Source organism: Chiloscyllium plagiosum, unplaced genomic scaffold (assembly GCF_037043375.1).
Source record: "Chiloscyllium plagiosum isolate Xiang-an unplaced genomic scaffold, Cpla_swu_hap1 HiC_scaffold_17, whole genome shotgun sequence".
Lineage (NCBI taxonomy): Eukaryota > Metazoa > Chordata > Chondrichthyes > Orectolobiformes > Hemiscylliidae > Chiloscyllium > Chiloscyllium plagiosum.
In genome coordinates this window covers 47,079,928-47,099,935 of record NW_028270155.1, presented here as the reverse complement: position 1 = coordinate 47,099,935, position 20,008 = coordinate 47,079,928, and the positions used below count along the sequence as shown (strand labels likewise).

Here is a 20,008-nt window from a genome sequence, read left to right as displayed (position 1 = left end):
TTTTATGGTTTTATATCTTATTGTTACAATCTAAGACGTGACAACTTTTTTAAATGTCCCCATGTGGTAAAACACTTAACCAGAACTAGTATTTATGCTGACAGGAGAAGGCAGTCGTTATGAATGTGTTCACACTGAAATGGCAAAGGCCTAGAAAACAAATATTTTCTTTCATTATACAAAATACTCATATTAGCCAGAATGTAATTCTAAAGGCACTTACAAGCTAAATTGCTGAATCGAAGCTGAAAGGCCTTTGAACTGAGCTACAGTCATTGTGATCAGCTTGTGGAGGGGAAATAAAAACGTAGAAAATTGCTGTGCAAATTTGGATAAGTTTGTCAGAGTTAGCGATTAGATCTATAATGTGAAATAGACAACTCTGAAATTCACTTCTCTTTGTGGTTGTATTTAAGTTTAGGTAAGCCAATCAAACAATGCTTACAGTTCAGAGACAGATTTGGCTGGGGATTCGATAGCAGCGGAGTTAGGTATGTGCTGCCTGATTCATTCTTTATTCCCCCTGCGTGGGTCTTCATTGACAAGGGAATGTGTTCGTCGGCAATCCCACTGCACTTTAATGTGCCATTTGTCTTTATACACGATATGATTTCCCCCTGCCTCAGCCTGGTGTATAAAGGTGCTGAATAGCCAGGAATCGCCTTCTGTCATTGTCAATATGCTCCCAAACTGATACTAGTTGGTATAGAAACTGAATAAAACGCGTGAGAGGGCAAGTTTGTCCTGTTCTTTCCATCTCGCTTCAGGGAGGTAAGAGAACCAGTAGATCAATACCATGTCTTGCATGAAGTTCCCTGCAGCGGCTCCATTTCTCACCCTGGACGTTGATGCTAACTATCAATAACAATAACAGCCTGTCTCAGACAGAATTAAGGTCCCCTGTCCTGGATGGGTGTCTGGTGGCTGTAGATAAACATCTTGTCTTCAAGACTGCAACAAATAAAACGTTTGAAATGCTCTGACCTCTGTTTATTGTTTCGCGTGTACGATTTCGCTGTCATTTCCACACAAAGAAAATATGAAACATATTTATATCTTATTTAACCAAAAGACCAAAAGCTCCAAATACAGGCAGACATTTGGATGTTCGGTGACGGAAAATACCCAAGTGCGTGGAATGCTTGCGTTTTGGGGGTCCGTCTGCAGTTAACATATGTATGTGTGAATACTGACAAGCTGTCATCTGAAATATAACGAAAGGCTCCCATAAAGGTGAATGCGTTTATCTCTTCCACAGGTGGGCTGTCAACTGTAAATCTGTAGTTAATCATCTTAAAGTATGTCTATCAATAAGTGTTAAAAGGACAGCACTAGTGGTTTGCTGACAAACAGGTCAAACAAAAGCTATCAGATGTGTTAAGAAGCAAATCGAGTTAAAATGTTTCACCTCATCTAGTTACAAGGTTAGCAGCTTTCACTGGATTCGCCCCTTAGACCCTCTGGACATTCTGAGAAGCGAGCATCATTTTTTGGCTGTTGCTGCATTAAGTTGGCGCCCTTGGCTGACCCATATTGCTGATGATTCAATTATGTGGTGAGAACCTCTGTTCATGAACAATGATCAATTATACTATGTCAGCAATAATCGGGGGTGATTCAATTGTGTTTCCCTCCTTGTATCGATTATTAGTAAATAAATCAGTATTTGGAGGTGATGGCTGATGCTTCACGTTGTAGTGGTCGCGTCAGACCACACCGGACACACTGGCTCTTAAAGCCTCAGAAATCGGAGAGCTGGCCATCGATCAGACCTAGAACAGTCCCAGTTTTTTTTTCATCACTGACATCAATGCAGAGAATATCAGTCTGGTCTTAAGTAACTTGCATGTGTTTTCTTTTACAGGAGAACACTACTGGATTTACTGTTACTTAACAATTCTCTAACCCCTTCGAAATCTGCGCATTTCCTTAAACAACGGTTCAAACTGCAAGTTTGAGGTTGTTGGTTGAGTGCAGTGCTAAAATGTCCCTGAGTAATCTCGTTTGTTCGCTATTATGATTGGCAAAGTCAGCAAAACTCCAAGGCGAAACAAAAATATTTTCTTTCTAGACTAAGCTTATAACACACAAAAAGTCGATTAGTTTAAACTACCTTTCGGAATAAATCTGTAAATTGATATTTTAAAAACATAGTACGTTTTCGTGTGACATTGTAAATTTCAGTGAGTACTGTGAATTTCACTTGAATGCTTTAATATACTAGGCTAAAAGAATGTAATTTAGATCGCCTTTCACATGATTGGGCTGCAGATACATACCCTGTTTCCAGTCGCAACCACACATTTAGATCCATTTACTCGAAATTGATTTTGCTAACTCGGGAGCCTTAAAACATTGGAATCAGTAGTTTATCATGGGTGTATTACAAGTCACAGTATAGAGCAAGTTTGTCCTCGAATATATAAATATTGATATGGTTTATTAACGTATCTAATTTTAAAACGTATGGAGAAATATTAAACAAATATTTTATCGTATGGCTTGGAGGATGATGCGTTTAAAAATGGAAGCAGGAACTCTTGTGTATCCATCACTGCCCAAGTGCCTAGTTAAATATTCCGTGAAAAATAATAGCAACTCAAGAAGCACCTAACCACATTATTATCTTCATTCTTCAAAATCATCTCCAGATGATAGCTTCGTTTGTCTTTCCACTAAAATGAACTCCGCAAACGTTACAGAAAAATCGTCTTATTAAGGAAGAAATAACCGCGGCTGAAACATTTGTTTAAAAAATGACGTTATTTTAAACAAGTTAAGAAACATAATTAATTATTCAAAATGATCTTTTTTTTTAAATCGCGCTCTGGCCTGTCCTTATTTTGTTGGCATTTTCCCTGGTGAAGCGATATGTTACTAAACAAGATTTATCCACCGTCAAACAATTCATTTCGGTAATCAATGAAGATTCAATACCAGAAAAATAGTTTCGTTTCGAATCGTAATCTATGATCTCAAGGTTTTCAGGGGTTGTATACATTTTAGTAATTTGTTTAGTTAATCAAACTTACATCCTAACAAGCTGCATTTGGATTTTTTTTGCTAAAAGAAATACTATTATCAGTCTATTTTGAGTTGAAAACGATGCATCAGCACGAAGAGGCGAGGGCTGTTAAAAGTTCGCGGACTACTGAATGTTGTTGACTCTGTTTACGATGATCCCCCAATATCGCTGTTACTTTGCGCATTTCATCAAATATCAAAAGTGGAAGAACAATGAACAGAATATCGAAGACCTGAAGGCGTGTGCTGCCAAGTTCGTTCGATGCCATTTATTACTACAGAACTTATTTTAAACAAACGAGTGAAAAACAAATGCCAAGGGAAACAAATGTGATCCTATGGTTGTGATCTGTGAGCGTTATTACAACAATATTGATCTCTGTCATAGGAATATTCCACGGACAATGCATCCTTAGCACTAATTGGGTATAAATTACTGTGTAAGAAATTCCAAAAAGGCCCATTGATATGTCTCACACTAATCAATAATTTACTTTGTTGCAGCCTAACACATCTTCACTTCTGTTAATGTATCAATTCGTTCATGCGATCGCACACTTTGTGTTTGATATTCCAGACGTACAAAATGTTTGTCAATCCAACCCCCACCCCTCCACCCTCAAACTCCGTTATAGTTACAGGTAGAATAGACGTTTCGTTAAAAAAAAGTAATCGTCAGCAGCTGAACTCCCACAGCCAGTAAGTTTTAGCCATGGCGACGCCGTCTCCACTGCAAACATAACAGAATTGATAGTAATCGCGGGCGCAGGACTGAAAGCTCAAGTAACCAACGATTAGTTAAGCGACCTCTGACTGACAGCTGGGAATGCCAATAACTGGCGCATCTTGTGGCGATCGTCACCGGCTGCAAATAGCCAATGCGGAAAGCGTAGGACATAGTGGCCCCGGTGCACAGGCGGAACTTCGGGCAGGAGTAAGCTTCTCAGAATTGTTAACTTCAAAAGTTTCCGTGGAAGTTGCAAAAAAAAATGCTTTTATTTTTGCCTCTACGTGAGAAACTTTGATTGATAAAGTTTTGCACAAAAGCAGGAGAGAGAATGCCAATCAGTACTTGAAAAGCCAAGTAAAGCACATCCCAAACACGGTATCAGGAGAGAGCCCATGCACGATCCCCTGGTAGCGTGCAGCCCGTGCCAGTTCGCCTGTCTCTGAATCTGGCTCGGAACCTTTGATTCACGGTATGTTGTGAAATTACAAAACAAACGCCACATCCTTCCGCAGACGCGCACATGTCTCGCTCGCTTTGGCAGGGCGAGCAGCGACTGAGTCCCGATGCTGCCGACTCTCTCTCTCTCTCTCTCTCTCACTCGAGTCAAGTCACACTTAATGGAAAGTAACAAACCAGCTCGGTAACTGAGACTTGTGTCAATTGCAATTTCAGAGAGAGAGAGAAAGGAAACAAAAGCATCTACCTCCCCCCCCCCCCCCCCCCAACACACACACACATTTTAAAGGCAACGATAGAGGAGGGGAAGCGAATGAGTGGAAGCGATGGGTACTAAATGCATTTGAACACGACTGCCGTTGTAAATAAAGGAAACGGAGAGCACTGCTGCAGTTTCAAAGTAGCCCTAGCAACCAGGCGCGTGTTAAAGGCAGCCTGGCCGTCCCGGGGTTGCTAAGGAGTGCAGTATCCAGGAGCTGGGGCCCCCGCGCTCACTCACTCCCTCAGTCACTCACACGGAGCCCTGGATTGGGTGAGAGCCCGGAGAACAGGACCCGGAGCCAGAGCGCGCCAGCAAATCACAAGCTAATTGATTTAGTCGAGTAATTTGAATAGTCTTTAAGCCGCGCCTGGAAACGTGCCAATCGGCTTTCAAGAAGCGGATGATTAATCGCAATGCATTATTGATAATCATAATTATACCCCACACATGCGCACTGAAGGCGACAGGGTCAATTTCCGTAATTTTGCAACTCCAGAATTTGTAATTTTTTATTCGCTTGCTGATGTATCAACCACCATGTCGCGTCGGAAGCAGGCGAAGCCGCAACACATCAAGTCGGACCAGGATATAGCATTATCCGCAGAGAACGGTGAGTCTGATTGGGAGTGAAATGGTCCAAAGTTTGAGAGGGGGAGATTTCTGGAGTTAGAAACCTTGAAATTAACACGATTTAGCAATTAACACGTTGCCTCTTGTTTGGAGGCTTCACTCCTAATTGTACAGAAGTCCCGATGTGCAAAAAGATGAGCAGGGGTGCACAACAAATCAATACTTAGGGTGACGGTGCCTCCCGTTACGTTTTATTTTCTCTTTTCAACCTCACACACCCTTTAACAACAAAAAAAGGAGGAAAAGTTTAATTTCGTACCTTTTGCGAGAGCGTGCAGTCAAGCTGGTCCAGAGCAGCACATGTGGAATCCAAGTATCACGTCTTCCAAAGTCACCCTGTAGGCTCGCTGGTGGATTTAAAAGGCAGCATTCAGCTGAAATAACGCTGAATGTTTTGATGGAAAGGAGCCCGCAACCGTAGGCTAGGTTTAAAAATAACTTGACTGTAATGATGGCAGCGCTGTGTGTGTCCCAACATGACTTCAGTCACTGGGAGCCGAACACCTTGTTGTAGGCGAAAAAAAAGTTCACCTCGGTTACTGTGGGTATGCGAGGCAGAGCCACAACAGAATCTGCGTGACTTTATGGATTGGAAAGTGCAGGCACCCCAGCAGAAAGTGGTTAGGAAAGGAGAGAGAACAAAAAGAAATAAGATTTCCGTGGACGTGACCCCGTTGTTTATTTGCTGTTTACCAGAAGCAGCGAGTAGTTTACTGCATTTTTTTTCACAGAAACGTCGTAGTCTGTGCGAGAAAGTTGTACACATTCATGCTTAGCCTGTCAACATTTGGTTTCAAAGCCACAGCGGTTGTGTTTTCTTAAGTGCAGAATCTCAGTACGAACCTTCGTGAGCTTTCCGACGATCTTGCAAATAGTTATTTGACGCAGTTACTGAAACCCTCGTTTCCGTATTCATTTGAAAGGATCTTGTAGAAGAGAAATGTAAAGCTTCAGTCGGTTTGTTTGAAATTCGAGAATTGACTTACTGTGTTTTTTTTTGTTTTTGTACATAGTTGAGTTGCTAAATGTTTATTATCTGGTTTTTCACTAGAGAGAAAAGGCCGGACTGTAAAAATCAGATAAGTAGAAAATGATTTTGTTCGCTTTTGCCATTCCCGACGTTTCGGAGGAGACTGGTTGTATTTCGTAGCCCCGGGGTTAGGAAGCACCATTGACTTGGTATCCAGATACGTTAGGACGATTTTTGGACGATAACTCACGTCCGCTATGCAAACTCCACGATCGCTCACCCAGTTACAAAAAGCAACAAATTGCACTATTAGGGAATTTGCAGGAGCTGACGTGCTAGTTCGGATGTGTGTGTGACTCATCCTGATCTGTGAATAGAGCACACAGCGCACTCAGTCTCTTGGATCAGCCAGAGATTTACTATTAAACCAGCCCAACACCACTCAACCAGGGTTATTCATTAAACACTGCTATCACAACAAAACTGCTCGAACATAGGTATGTATCTTCACTTTTCCACCAAATTATCATTGCTTAAAGTCAGTTAGCATTGCAGAGGCTGTAAATACACCCCCAGCCCGTCTTTCAAAATAATGGAACATTGCAGTTTGTCAAATATTGAGGAGTTAGCGAAGATGTACCCTTTCTAAACTTATTGTTGAGATGCTGCAAAGTCATTTAGAGGTTTTGGGCTTGTGGAATATAGGTTGTATTAAAGCCAGATTTGCTCCAGTCAATTCAGACATTTTTACAGGTGTAAGCAAAATATAGTTTGAGATCTTGCATTAGTGTGTTTTGGAACTAATTGTGCATTTCAGATTCTTTTGAAGTGGTAAGTGCTGTAATTTATTGATGTCAAACATGAAGAAGTTTTATGGATAATTTAGCATTAGGACTGTTTGTAAAACATTTGCAAATGTGAAGTGTGGTCCATGTGCAGGAACTCATTATTGTTCTGATTGCTTTATTGCTGAAAGCAGATCAAAATCATTCGAGCAAATATTGATTGGAAATTGGAAATAAGATGTTTTACTTGGGAAAAAAGTAACTTTAATTGTTTTGTTTGTTTATGGTACCTCAGCCATTAAATCAGAAAGGGGTACACACTAGAATTATTTGATTGTTGGATCTGAGACCAAAGTAGCCCTATAGTTTACTTCACATTAGAGTTGCACAGCAGAAAGGCAAGTTTGCTAGAATTTCACTCCCAAGCATTACAGAAGCAACAATAATTTGGTTTCAGTGTGTTTTGAAGAAAGAAACCCATCTTCCTGAAGAGCAGATTTATGATTATTGTTTCAACAAGTTACCTGAATGATTGATAATTTTTAATTTTATTTTGAACTTTATTGATTAACTCTGGAGTAAACCAAAATGATTTAGTTGACATTTCATTGCTTGCTGCCTTATAATATAAACTAACAAATACCTCATAGATGCAAAATAGTTTTGTCAAAGCTTTTTTTTGCACATGTTTCCAGTGTGGACTGACCTCGTGTTGTTTTTCGAATGCAGTAAGCTATTATAAATGAATATTGATGCGCGTTTTTTATGCTATGTCATGTGGCAGCTCAGTGGGTTTGCAGTAAAAGTATACATTGTATTAAGTAATATGATAAAATTAAAGATTGAAAAAATATTTATAATGGGATTGGTTGAGTTTTATTTTTTATAAATTTGCAGTTGGCAATGTGTGTTCTTGGCATTATTTCTGGTTGGAATGCCCCTGTTTATCGCTGCATAGTAGTAAGCTGAAAGGATATTCTATGCATTCTTGGATAAACAGCTTAGTGAGAAACATGAAGAGCTGGATAAATGATGTGACTGTCCCTTTGTTGTAAAGGTACTTTTGGCATTTTCTGTTCTTGCCCTAGCAATGTAGTAAATTGCTGTCCTGTGTGATTCTTGATGTTGGGAGCTACAAAGTACTTTACTGTTATGCTGTTTTAACCTTTGCCTGCCTCCTTCCATCTGAAGGTGACAAGAGTTCACAACACAAGATGTACTTCAGTACATTCAAATTGACCTCTGAAGTCAGTCCCACAGCCAGCCTAGCAGGATATCAGTAGTTTATTTCAGCTTTAACCTTATCAGTACTAGAAGAACCACTAACACTTTTCCCCTTTCCCCTTAAATGCCAGACCCCTGATGAGGTGATTGACAGGTAGTTCCCACGTTTTACCTTACCTACACCAAGGATTTGGTTTCTTGTCACAGTGCCAATGTTTATGCAGCTAAAGCTTGTATGTAGCCTAAAGCAAAAATGCTTTATGTGTGAGTAGGACAGTAGTACAGAAGTTTATTTTCTCTCAGCTGTTGCAACTGGTACCCCATCTAGTGTTCATTCTGATGCACCCAGATTTTCAGCTGAATGTTGGTATTATTTTATAAATGAACTTAGCTCATCAATCGGCACACCACAACAGTTTGGCATACTTCGAAACTGTAGTTTCAAAGATATAATTGAATACTATCAGTTTGGTGATTTTTTTGATGTTTACAGAAAGAGGAGAAGGCACTAATTTGTTGAAAGTGATATCAGAAAGGAATAACTAGATGAACCATCCTTTTAAATTAACTGTTTGCATTTCATTAGAACAGTTCTTCACTTCTAATATATATTAAACTCTAATATTGTTTTGTTTAATTATTTTTTACAAAATTGTATAATTCAGGTAGTCATATAAACACTTGATAATTCTTTTCAAGTGGAATGAAAACTAGCTTGATTCCATGTCCTATATGGAATCCATAGTTGTGTATTTTCAATATTAATTGTGAAGTGTTTATTTCTTTCAAGATAATTATTTTTTCATGAAATACTTAACATTCCAATTATCCAAAAGAAGTAAATATTTATTAAACATTTTCACACATCATAACAATTCATAAAGAACAAATGCATGGATGTATCTTTGCTTGGTATCGATATTGAAAGAAGTATTTAAAGTAAACTGTGCCACATTTTCTCAATGTTTTATACAAATACGTTTAAATTGAAAATGTTAATTCAGTTGGAGTTCCCATTTTTCTTCAGTGTATAAAAATTCAAAAGCCAAAGGTAAACTGATGAGAGGCTTTATTATGTTGAACAAGATAGTAAACTACGATCTGACATTGTGAATTTAGTAACAGGTATAGTTCATTGGCTTTTATTTAAACTTATGCATGCATTTTAAACAATGCAATTAGATGTGTTTCCATTAAAATTAACATTCCAGAATTGACTAGCATTCATTCTAATATATTCAGACCCCAATAAGCTTGTGGGTCTGTGCTTCAGACATTTTTCCTGCTGAGTTACAAAACTGATGAAGTGGGTCTTGTGATTTCCTACATTAGTTATTTAGTTTGTATTGGCAATTATTTGTTTAAGTACAGCTGACCAAGCAGCATGAGTTTGTAAAGTGCCTTTGTGTTTTGATAAATGTGATCAAGTTGAAAAATATTTTGCTGTACATGGGGAGCCTTACTAACATGTCAGCAAAGGAGCACAACTTTTTAAATATTGGCAGTAAATTAGAATTGTTGCTAAACCTTCAGGTTTTGTCGTAATAACTTTGAAAAATTAAACTTATTATGAATCTGTTAGATGTTGTGTGTGTGTTCCAAATAAATGTGTTTGAGAAATTTCATTACTTCACAAATATTTATTGGGAAAACTATAGCATGAACATCCATGTTTAATTTATTCAACAGATGAACCAAGTAATTTAGAAAAATCCATCATATCTCAAATGTTATTTCCTTAAGTGCAGATGGCTCTGTGTGTTTAAAAACTTCAAAAATGAGCCAGATGCCAGATAAATCATTTTCTTGCTACTTTCATGTTCCTTGGAGTCTTCACATTTTGATTTCTTTCCTACAGTTTTCAGCTTCCATCTCCTTTTTAAACTTGACATGAATAATAATTAACTTAACATTTAAAAAAAATTGGTTGCAGAAATATCATAGAGGAATAATCTTGGACATTTCTTATTATCTGTGGCAAACTAAATGGACATGGAATGCATAGAATTCTGATCATTTTAGATTTGACTGTGTGCAGCAATATGCAAATAACTTCTAAAACTGCATTTAGAAGTAGAGCTCAGCAGGTCACAGAATTACAACTTTGTAGGTATTAAACTGAATGTACGGCAGGAGATGACATTAGCGACCATTGTTCCGAATGTAGCCCAGGAACACTTGAGCAGTGTGGCAATTGAACCACATTATTTCAGATGATCTCCCCAATATCTGGAATTAATTGTCCCTTTGCTTTGCTATGGACTTGGATTCTGATGTCATGGCAACTTTCTATTATCTAATTCTGTAGTAAAGGGAAACATGCAGAGAGATAATCCCTGAATTAAACAAGATCAGCTTTCTGGGCCTTCCCTGATGACCACACACCATTGTGAGACAGAAGTTGCTGTCCTCATGCTGAGCAAACAATAGGGAGCCATCCTGTCCTTGAAAAGGATGAAGTGGGCTAGAGGGCTGAAATTTTTTGTTTGATTTGCAAATTAATCCTCAGTGTGACTAGAAATGCAAGTAACAGTGCGAACGAAAAAGGAAGTAAAAAGATCGTTCAGTGAAAGGTCTGAATGGGGACTATAAATCAGACTTTGCATTAAATGTTTCAAAATAACACAAGTATTCCCAACTGCGCAGCCTACATTTTGTTTTGAGAAAAATCATTCCAGAATCAGGCACTGGGAAGTACTGTATAGCCCATTAACCTCCAAAGCTTCTTTGAACTAGTTTAAGCAATTTAATACTCAAGATTAGGTCAGTCACTGCATAGAACAATCTTTTCTATTATCTTTGCTTCAGCAGTCATCTTTAAGGATATTCATTTTGTATATTGCCTAATTTATATGCTGTGATCATTTGTGTACAGTCTGTGTCATCTAGAACATTTTTCTATGGTTTGAAGTTTTTTTTTAATAATTGAAGCATATACATTATTATATTGATATAATATTAAACAACTGCAAAACAAAACTTCAAGTTTAAAATTGCATGTAATTAAAAATGTACATTTCTTTGTGGTATGTTTTGTGTGTATGTGTCTTTGTGTGTGACTTTGTATGTGTCTATATATTCCATATTATCCGTAACTCAGTAAATTCTTAAGGTTCTGATAGCCAAATACCATTAATCAGAAGACAATCCATTTAATATTAACATTATATCTTGCCCATACAATACTTGGAGCTAGGTTGAATTTTTCTATGTTGCTATTTTTCATAGCCATAGCTTAGTAGCCAGGAACCTCTCACCTACATATTGTTATTAAGAAATGGTAAAGATTTTTAACATTGGGCAGTAGAAATCTCACATTAAGGATATTTTCTAAATTTGGGATGGTCAAACACAATGGAGGAAGATTTTTCCTCAGCTGGGCCTGTTGAATCATAAAATAATTCTTTAAGTGCGGGAAATTTTGTTATAACGAGCACTCAGAGGTACTTATCATTCAGTGTGAAGAAAAATTAGATTTACTTTAAATCTGAGTGCACAGTGTCTAAATCTGTTATAAGTTATACCATTCTACATCTCTCATCCTTTTGGGTACAATACTGTTGAGGGTTGGAGAATGCTTTCCTCATGGTTTTGTTTTCCTCTAGTACCTTCTAGTCATGTAACGAAGGAAGTGAGCAACTTGTTGTTGTTACCTTAGTATTACACTGAACTGTTTCAGTGGGTAGGTTTCTTGATTTCAGTTTAGCATTTACTTTGTGATACTTAGCTATAATTTCTTCCATGCATTTAAAAATATTTTGTAAGTTACCTTGAAATTGTTAGTAATTTATTCTTCAAATGCTTATTGAAATCTACTTTAAAACAGTTTTGTAGTATCAAAATATCACAAGAGTGATTATGTTTCCAAAGTACTCCATTTGCTTTAAAGCATTTTGGGTTATCCTGAGTTCACAACAGGAAATGTATAAATGGAAGTACTTCCTCTTCTTTTTATTAAATTGTAAAAAGTTAAGTTTATTACACTAAACTCTCTGTGAGTAATTACCCTCAAAGAAAAAAATATCATTTATGACATACCTACCAAAATTTTTAATTTGGTCATAATACATATGAAAGTAGATGCTTTTTATAGCATGAATATTAACTTGCAATATAGATTGCTTTGGAGTAAGCCCAGAAATTCGCACTCCATATTAATATAGGAACCATTTCTCAAGTATGAGTGTTGTACCAGTTTTACTATTGTTCTATGAGAAATATGGACGCAGTCTTTGATGTCCTTTCATGTCGCCAAACAGTAAAGGCAGGAGTGTGGTGAATTAGTCGCAATGCTGATGTCCTTTTTCTGCACCTGTGTTGTTGGACTTAAAAGGTCAGAGGTCCACAGTAATGTAAATACTGTAGATTTTTAAATGGGTACCCAGTGTGTCCACAAAACGTTCAGCTCCCAAAGCAAATGCAGAAATAGATATATAAGATCTATTAGCCTTCCAAAATTTCTTTACTATATGCTGTCATACTCAACAATAATTTGTAAAGTTAAATAATAAAGTATCAATTTTGAAATTTTAGAGGTCCTGCAAATTAAGTCAATTCTGGAATTATGATAAAATGCTTTAAAATGTGTTATTTACAGCATTCAAACAATCTCTTCAGATTTTTTAAAGGGGTTGATTGCAGGCATATTTTGTCACACATTGAAAATACAAATTTGAACATGTTTTCTGCATTATTTTGTACTTAACCATCTGCTGAAATAATTTTAGAGTATGTATAGAATCCATGGAACATTTAGGTATTACACCTCAATATCACTTCTCTGCAGGCAGGTGACATTGTCTTTGTTTCTCCTGTCAAATGGTGATTGGAATCTGAATGGTTTACAAATTGGTTTTGTGGCAGGGAGTGAACTGTCAAAAAGCTCTCTTATTCTGCTAGAAATGAAAAAAGTTGACAGTTACTTGAGAATCTAACAAGTCCTCAAATGTTTGATTTGTACCCGGTGGACAAGGAGATGATGTGTATGAAATATTGGAAATCAATATTTTCTATGGAATTTCATTAAGCTCCAATGTATTTAATTTGGAGAAATTTATGTTTTGATGGATTGTCTGAACTACTTGATTCACTGAGATTTACTGAATGATGGAATCCAGTTGCAAGCTTTGCAGATTTTCATTCTAAGTAATAACTGTAATGTTCAAACATTGATTTTTTTTCCACCTTGCTTATTCCTTTCATGTAGTTCATGTTCTGATTTGGTGAGGGATCTTCTGTCTCATTGTTGACTAATCTCATGTCCCTTTGATTTTCTAGGAATTCCACAAGAAGGGCATGAAGAACGAATCATTAAGAATGGGGATGCTCATGTCTGTGGCCGATGTTGTGCTGAGTTCTTTGAACTGCCTGATTTCCTCCGTCACAAGAAAAATTGCACTAAGAAACAATTGGTTCTGATTGTAAATGAGAATTCAACAGCTCCTTCAGAAGCCTCCTCTCCAAGATCGCCTGAAAATCCTGTTGAAGAAGCAAATGACAAAATTAATAGTATAAGTCAAGCAGACTGCAATGACCTTGTAGAGCATAAAAAAGTTGACCAGGAAGAATCCATGGAGGTGGACACTTCCAGCATCACTAGCAACAACAACATTAGCAGTGCTAACAGTAATAACAATAGTAATACAAGCAGTAATTATCCCATAATGGGTACCTCAGCTGTCACAACACCTCTACCTCATATAGGTGATCTAACAGCTCTGGGAAATTTCTCAATGTTAAACAGTAATGTGATCATTGAAAATCTTCAAAGTACTAAAGTGGCTGTAGCCCAGTTCTCCCAGGAAACAAGATCTAATAGTGCATCAAACAGTAAAGTTGCTGTTCCAGCGCTTATGGAACAACTACTGGCTTTGCAACAACAACAGATCCATCAGTTACAGCTTATTGAACAAATCCGTCACCAGATAATCCTATTGGCTTCCCAAAATGCAGATATTCCACCACCAGTCAACTCTTCCCAAGGTACTATAGGAACTGCTGTTAATCCATTAACTACGCTTAGTTCACATCTATCTCAGCAGCTTGCTGCTGCAGCTGGGCTAGCACAGAGCCTTGCCAGCCAATCTGCCAGCATCAATGGTGGAAAGCAACTTCATCTACCTCAGAGCAGCCTTGGAAGCACTGTAGCTCAGCCTGGCAGTAGTTCTCCAAAAGTAAACACATCCTCATTGCCTAGTACCATACAGCCCTCTGAAAGTGTATCTACAAATACCATTAGTGGTTCTCAGTTAATCAGTCCTTCAGTATCGACAGTGTCCACACCAGCTCTTGGAATTAGCAGTTTACTAAGTCCTGCATCCAGTTTGTCCAGCTCACTGCTACCTCAAACCTCCACGTCCACTTCTGTGTTTTCCACTCCTCTCTCAAGCATCGAAACGACTTCAGGAAACCTTGGCTCAATGTCAGCTCTGGTAAATCAAAGGAAAGGCAAACCACCAAATGTGGTAGTATTTGAGACTAAAAGCAGCTCTGATGAGGCTTTCTTTAAACATAAGTGCAGGTTCTGTGCTAAAGTGTTTGGAAGTGACAGTGCCTTGCAGATTCATTTGCGCTCCCATACCGGTGAGAGACCATATAAATGCAACATTTGTGGTAACAGATTCTCCACAAAAGGAAATTTGAAGGTCCACTTTCAGAGGCACAGAGAAAAATATCCCCATATCCATATGAACCCCTATCCAGTTCCAGAACATTTAGACAATGTTCCAACTAATACAGGTATTCCATATGGAATGTCTATACCACCTGAAAAACCCATAACAAGTTGGCTGGATAGTAAACCTGTATTACCTACATTGACCACATCTGTGGGTCTACCACTCCCATCAACCATATCAGGTTTGTCTGCTATTATCAAATCAGAGGAGTGTCAGTCTATCTCAGTTAATCAGTCTTCTTGTAGCCCTCCAGGCTCAGTCAAGAGTGACTTGGGAGCAACAGAACCCTCTGTGAAAAATGCTAATGATTTGGATGAAGTGGAAGAAAGTGCTTCACCTACCTCAAATGGTAAACTAGATGAAAACACACAATCTATTAATTCTGTCACCAGCTTGGCTGTCCCTGTCAGTTCAAGTGCATCTGATTCAGGTCTAAGTACTACTTCTGCTTTTACAAGCCCACTTATACCACTTATGTCAGAACAGTTTAAGTCAAAGTTTCCATTTGGAGGTCTCTTAGATACTTTACAGGCGTCAGAAACTTCAAAGTTGCAACAGTTAGTGGAAAATATTGACAGGAAGATGACGGACCCCAACCAATGTGTCATTTGCCATCGTGTTCTTAGTTGCCATAGTGCACTGAAGATGCATTATCGTACACATACTGGTGAAAGGCCCTTCAAATGCAAAGTCTGTGGTCGCGCATTCACTACTAAGGGAAACCTGAAGACCCATTATGGTGTTCATCGTGCCATGCCACCATTGAGAGTTCAACATTCTTGTCCGATCTGCCAGAAGAAATTCACAAATGCTGTTGTATTGCAGCAGCATATTAGAATGCATATGGGAGGCCAGATTCCAAATACTCCAGTTGCTGACAACTATCCTGAATCTATGGAATCTGACACAGCTTCATTTGAAGACAAAAATTTTGATGATATAGATGAGTATTCAGATGAGAATATGGACGATTGTCCTGATAGCAGTGTACCAGATACACCCAAATCTGCAGAGGCATCTCAAGGCAGTTTATCTCCATCTCCATTGCCATCAGAAATGTCCAGTATTGTAGCTCTTGAGAATCAAATGAAAATGATCAATGCTGGTCTTGTTGAGCAACTCCAAGCAAGCCTCAGGTCAGGTGAGAATGGATCAGCTGATGGAGACCAAATGACTAGTGACTCTTTTTCAATGCTAGGGGATATGGAGAGCCAAAGTGCTGGAAGTCCTGCCATTTCAGAATCTACCTCTTCCATGCAGGCTCCATCCCCAACCAACAGCAACACAGATAGTCGTAGGTCAAAATCACCAAGCTGTGAAGAGAGACACCACAGAACTCTACTATCAGATTTATCTAATTCAGTGTCTCCAGCAACCACCAATGGTGGTGCCTTAGACCTGACTTCCAGTAATGCAGAAAGAATAATTAAAGATGATGCTTTAAACATGCTATTTCCCACTCGAGATCGGGGTAAGTTAAGGAATACATCTTGTGATATCTGTGGCAAAGCATTTGCTTGTCAGAGTGCCTTGGACATTCATTACAGAAGCCATACCAAAGAGCGTCCATATATTTGCACAGTATGCAATCGTGGCTTTTCCACTAAGGGTAATTTGAAGCAGCATATGTTGACACATCAGATGCGGGACCTTCCATCTCAACTGTTTGAACCCAACAATACTAATGTAGGTCCTAATCAGAGTTCTTCAAATGTGGCTGCTAACAGTTTGACATCCCTAATCAAAACTGAGGTTAATGGTTTCATGCATGGGTGTTCCCAGGACTGTAAAGATCCACCTGCTAGCCTTATTTCATCAGGGCCGCTCTCTGCATCTGCTATCTCACCTGTCCTTCCAGCACCGCAAAGAAGAACTCCGAAGCAGCATTACTGCACAGCATGTGGTAAAACGTTCTCCTCCTCCAGCGCTCTGCAGATACATGAGAGAACACATACAGGAGAAAAACCATTTGCCTGTACTATATGTGGAAGAGCTTTTACCACCAAAGGCAACCTGAAGGTATTTTCCAAATTATCTTCCTAAGTATGTTAAACTTGTGCAGGCACTTTTAGAAATAAGCTTAAATAGAAACAAAACAGTAGTTAGTGATATTGTCCAACTTTAAATGCATGAGAAGGTGAGAGCAAATTAGCTGTGTGCACCATTCAACCTGATGTAAAATACATCACATAGTTTTGCTTTGTTAAACAAAATTCAATTCTACTGTTTTTAAATCATACACTGCATACATTTAACTGAAACAATTGTTTATAAATAAGAATCCCCTTAATTCACTATAAAGGCTTTGAAATCTAAATCATGTATTCCCACATTTACTTCAGAACAGTAATTTTCTTATTAGTCGTATTAGGGTCAGTAATACTTAAGTGTTTTATGTTTTATATGAATTACATGGAAGAGGGGTATGGATATAAAGGATAATAGATGCTTGACCATGCATATTAAAATGCTTGTGACCCCAAGTCCATTGTGGTTTGTTTCTATGCAAAGATCCAAAGAAACCCCAAACCATTAAATGAATCCTACATACGTTCATACTTTATGCAGTGACTATCTTTTTTAAAAAACACTTGTGTGACTACTTAGGCAAATTGTTTTCAAAGTGATCATTTAACAAGTTTATAAGTACAGGCAGAATCACTGGCATCTCCTAATACAAAATTCTGGTTTTGATTAATATCCTGAGCTTGATACCAACTTGTCCAGCGTAGCACTTGGCCTCTGGCTCAGGTTGGTTTTATCAGTACTGTCTATGTATTTATGGGTTGACCAAGAACCTGCTGATGTTCAGCAATATTGCAAAAACCTGCACAGTAAAGAGATGGTAGAGATGTCCAGAGATAGTACTGTGTTTCCTGTGAGAGGTAAGGTTTTGATTGGGCAAGGGAAGAGTCAGGGAATGAGGTGATATATTATATAATTGTAATTAATGGTTAATGTTAGAGAGACAAAATGTGGAAATTGACAGTATACCAGAATTAGAAAAGTCCTGTTCATTTTCATTGCCATGTGCTTAATTTGTGTGCATGTGATTTGTGAAACAATGAATTCTTGCACAGAGTAAATAAAATTTGAGGTATCTTGATGATCAACTGATCACTTGTAGAAAATGGACTTTTGGAAAGTTAAAAAAAAAGGACTCTTAAAATATTAAATGTATCTTTGTTCAGTATTTACTTTAAGGAGCCATCGATAGCCACATTCTTGTGCCAATTTCTTCTGACAACTAATACTCTTGGGATTGCCTGTGTAATATGAGAGGAATACTAACCTTCATTGGCTTGTCTCTGATGAGCAATCAAGACTGTCAGGTTAAACATATTTTATCCATGTCTAATAAAGATGTTTATACACAAATTTAGTGATGTCAGATATAATATGAGTTCTCACAAGGAAATTGGATTCAGCAGCCTTAGCTATGTGCAGACCAGTTACTGACCAGGGCCCAAAGTGCACATATTTTTCTTTCCAGCTTCAATAGATTGAACATGGCAGTGTTTTTGGTACCCAATTCATGTGTAGTTGTAATTCTAACTTTATTTCTTCTGATTTTGACATTATAGGTTCATATGGGGACACACATGTGGAACAGTGCCCCTGCGAGGCGAGGACGGCGTCTTTCAGTAGATGGTCCCATGGCATTCCTAAGCGGAAATCCCATTAAATTCACAGAAATGCTTCAGAAAGATTTGGCTGTTCGGGCTCGTGATGGAGACCCTTCTTCATTTTGGAACCAGTACGCAGCAGCACTAACAAATGGCTTAGCGATGAAGACCAATGAGATATCAGTGATTCAGAATGGTGGACTTCCTCCAAACCCCGCTAGTCTGGGAAATGGTGGCAGCTCACCAATCAGTGGTTTAACAGGGAGCATGGAGAAGCTTCACAATACTGAACTTAGTGCACCTCTAGCTGGTCTGGAGAAAATGTCAGCCACTGAAAATGGAACGAACCATAAATTCACCCAGTTGGTAGAAGACAATAAAGAAATTGTATCAAACTGAAGTGACAGTCAACATTCCAACAATGGAAGTAATCTGGGACGTCTTTCAGGCCAATGGACCAAAGTGTTGTGAGAACACCTTTTGTACAATGCCTAACTTTTAGTGTTGTATGAAAAACTTATTTATTAGTGATAACTTTGCTTTGCAAACAAGTTGCAAATGTAAACTACTGGTCTTCAGCATCTTGGCCTATATACTAATGGACTAGAGTGCTTTAAACATGTAAGTTTCCTAGCATTTGCAGATTCTGTTAGGTGATTTTTGCCCTTGCATTAACTTATTTTATGATTTGTGAGTAATCTAGTTTTGACATGACTGGCATTTTGACATGCCTCAAAAGACCATTCCTCACTAAGAAAGATCTGTATATATAATGTAAAGTTTTGGTAGTCTGCTACAGTATTCACAATCAGTTAACTGTTCAGTCATACCTTCCATTAACAAAATAACTGTAAAGTGCAGACTTCGAATTGAATGTCGATGCTGTTGCTCTGTAAGCAGTTTACCCTTTACTGTTTTTAACACCAAGTGAAATTGCAAGTTTTTTTTGTAGGTTAAACCATTTCTGTTCTAAATGGTTCTTTGTATTGTGCTTTTCACTTACGTCATCTTAAATGTTGATGAGTTTCAGTGAAGTAATAGGCACGATGGTCATAGAAGGAAACTCCTGTTATTGTACCTTTAAATACAATAAAGATTTCTGCCCCATAGGTATATTTAGTATAGAAGAAAAAATGTGCTGGACTTTCACATTGCTGCTACGTAAATGCATCTTTTGAACAATTTTGAAGGGAGTAATATGAAGCTATTGTAGATTATGTCTTGTGTGTGTATATATATATCATAATGACATATGTCTAGGGGAAATCATTAATGTATATACTGTACCGGTAAGTTGCTTAAGACAAAGCTTCATCTTCACTGACCGACGAGAGATAGTGTTTTATTGTGTAATAATTTTGTATTAGGTATGAAAAACCCTTGTGACTGATATATGCACTTTCTTGGAAAGCTGGAAGAAACAATCCAGTTTCACTCAAATTTAATACCTACTAACAGCTGAGGTACTGTAATTCTTACTCATTTAATCAAATACATGAGTTTTGCAACAGCCACCCTTGATGAGTGTGTATTTTTGCTTTCTTTCTTGAAAAATCCATTATCATCAAGTCAATTGACCAATTTTATAAGCTCGGTAAGTGCCCATTTCTAAAGACAAGTATGT

The 20,008-nt window shown here is 38.0% G+C and overlaps 1 protein-coding gene and 1 long non-coding RNA gene across 3 annotated transcripts in view; one reads left to right on the top strand and one right to left on the bottom strand.

The window, feature by feature from the left end:
* Nucleotides 1-6,448, bottom strand: part of LOC122558420 (uncharacterized) — a 435,990-nt gene extending 429,542 nt beyond the window's left edge. For both annotated transcript variants that reach the window (XR_006314126.2, XR_015759948.1), the window contains exon 1: nt 5,362-6,448. This is a non-coding gene — a long non-coding RNA (uncharacterized LOC122558420). The remainder of the gene's footprint in view (nt 1-5,361) is intronic.
* Nucleotides 4,851-19,894, top strand: sall1a (spalt-like transcription factor 1a). The gene is made up of 3 exons (XM_043706968.2): nt 4,851-5,082; nt 13,359-16,777; nt 18,343-19,894. Exons 1-3 carry the CDS (start codon nt 4,920-4,922, stop codon nt 18,781-18,783), a joined length of 4,023 nt encoding a protein of 1,340 aa, XP_043562903.1. The 5' UTR covers nt 4,851-4,919; the 3' UTR covers nt 18,784-19,894.
* Nucleotides 19,895-20,008: the final 114 nt, after the last annotated feature.

Excerpts from the sequence above, each read along its gene's own strand:
- sall1a (XM_043706968.2), top strand. The coding sequence starts at position 4,920 with ATGCGCACTGAAGGCGACAGGGTCAATTTCCGTAATTTTGCAACTCCA. Across the intron at positions 5,083-13,358 it reads AGCATTATCCGCAGAGAACG|GAATTCCACAAGAAGGGCAT; the intron begins GTGAGTCTGATT and ends TTGATTTTCTAG. Across the intron at positions 16,778-18,342 it reads CCACCAAAGGCAACCTGAAG|GTTCATATGGGGACACACAT; the intron begins GTATTTTCCAAA and ends TTGACATTATAG.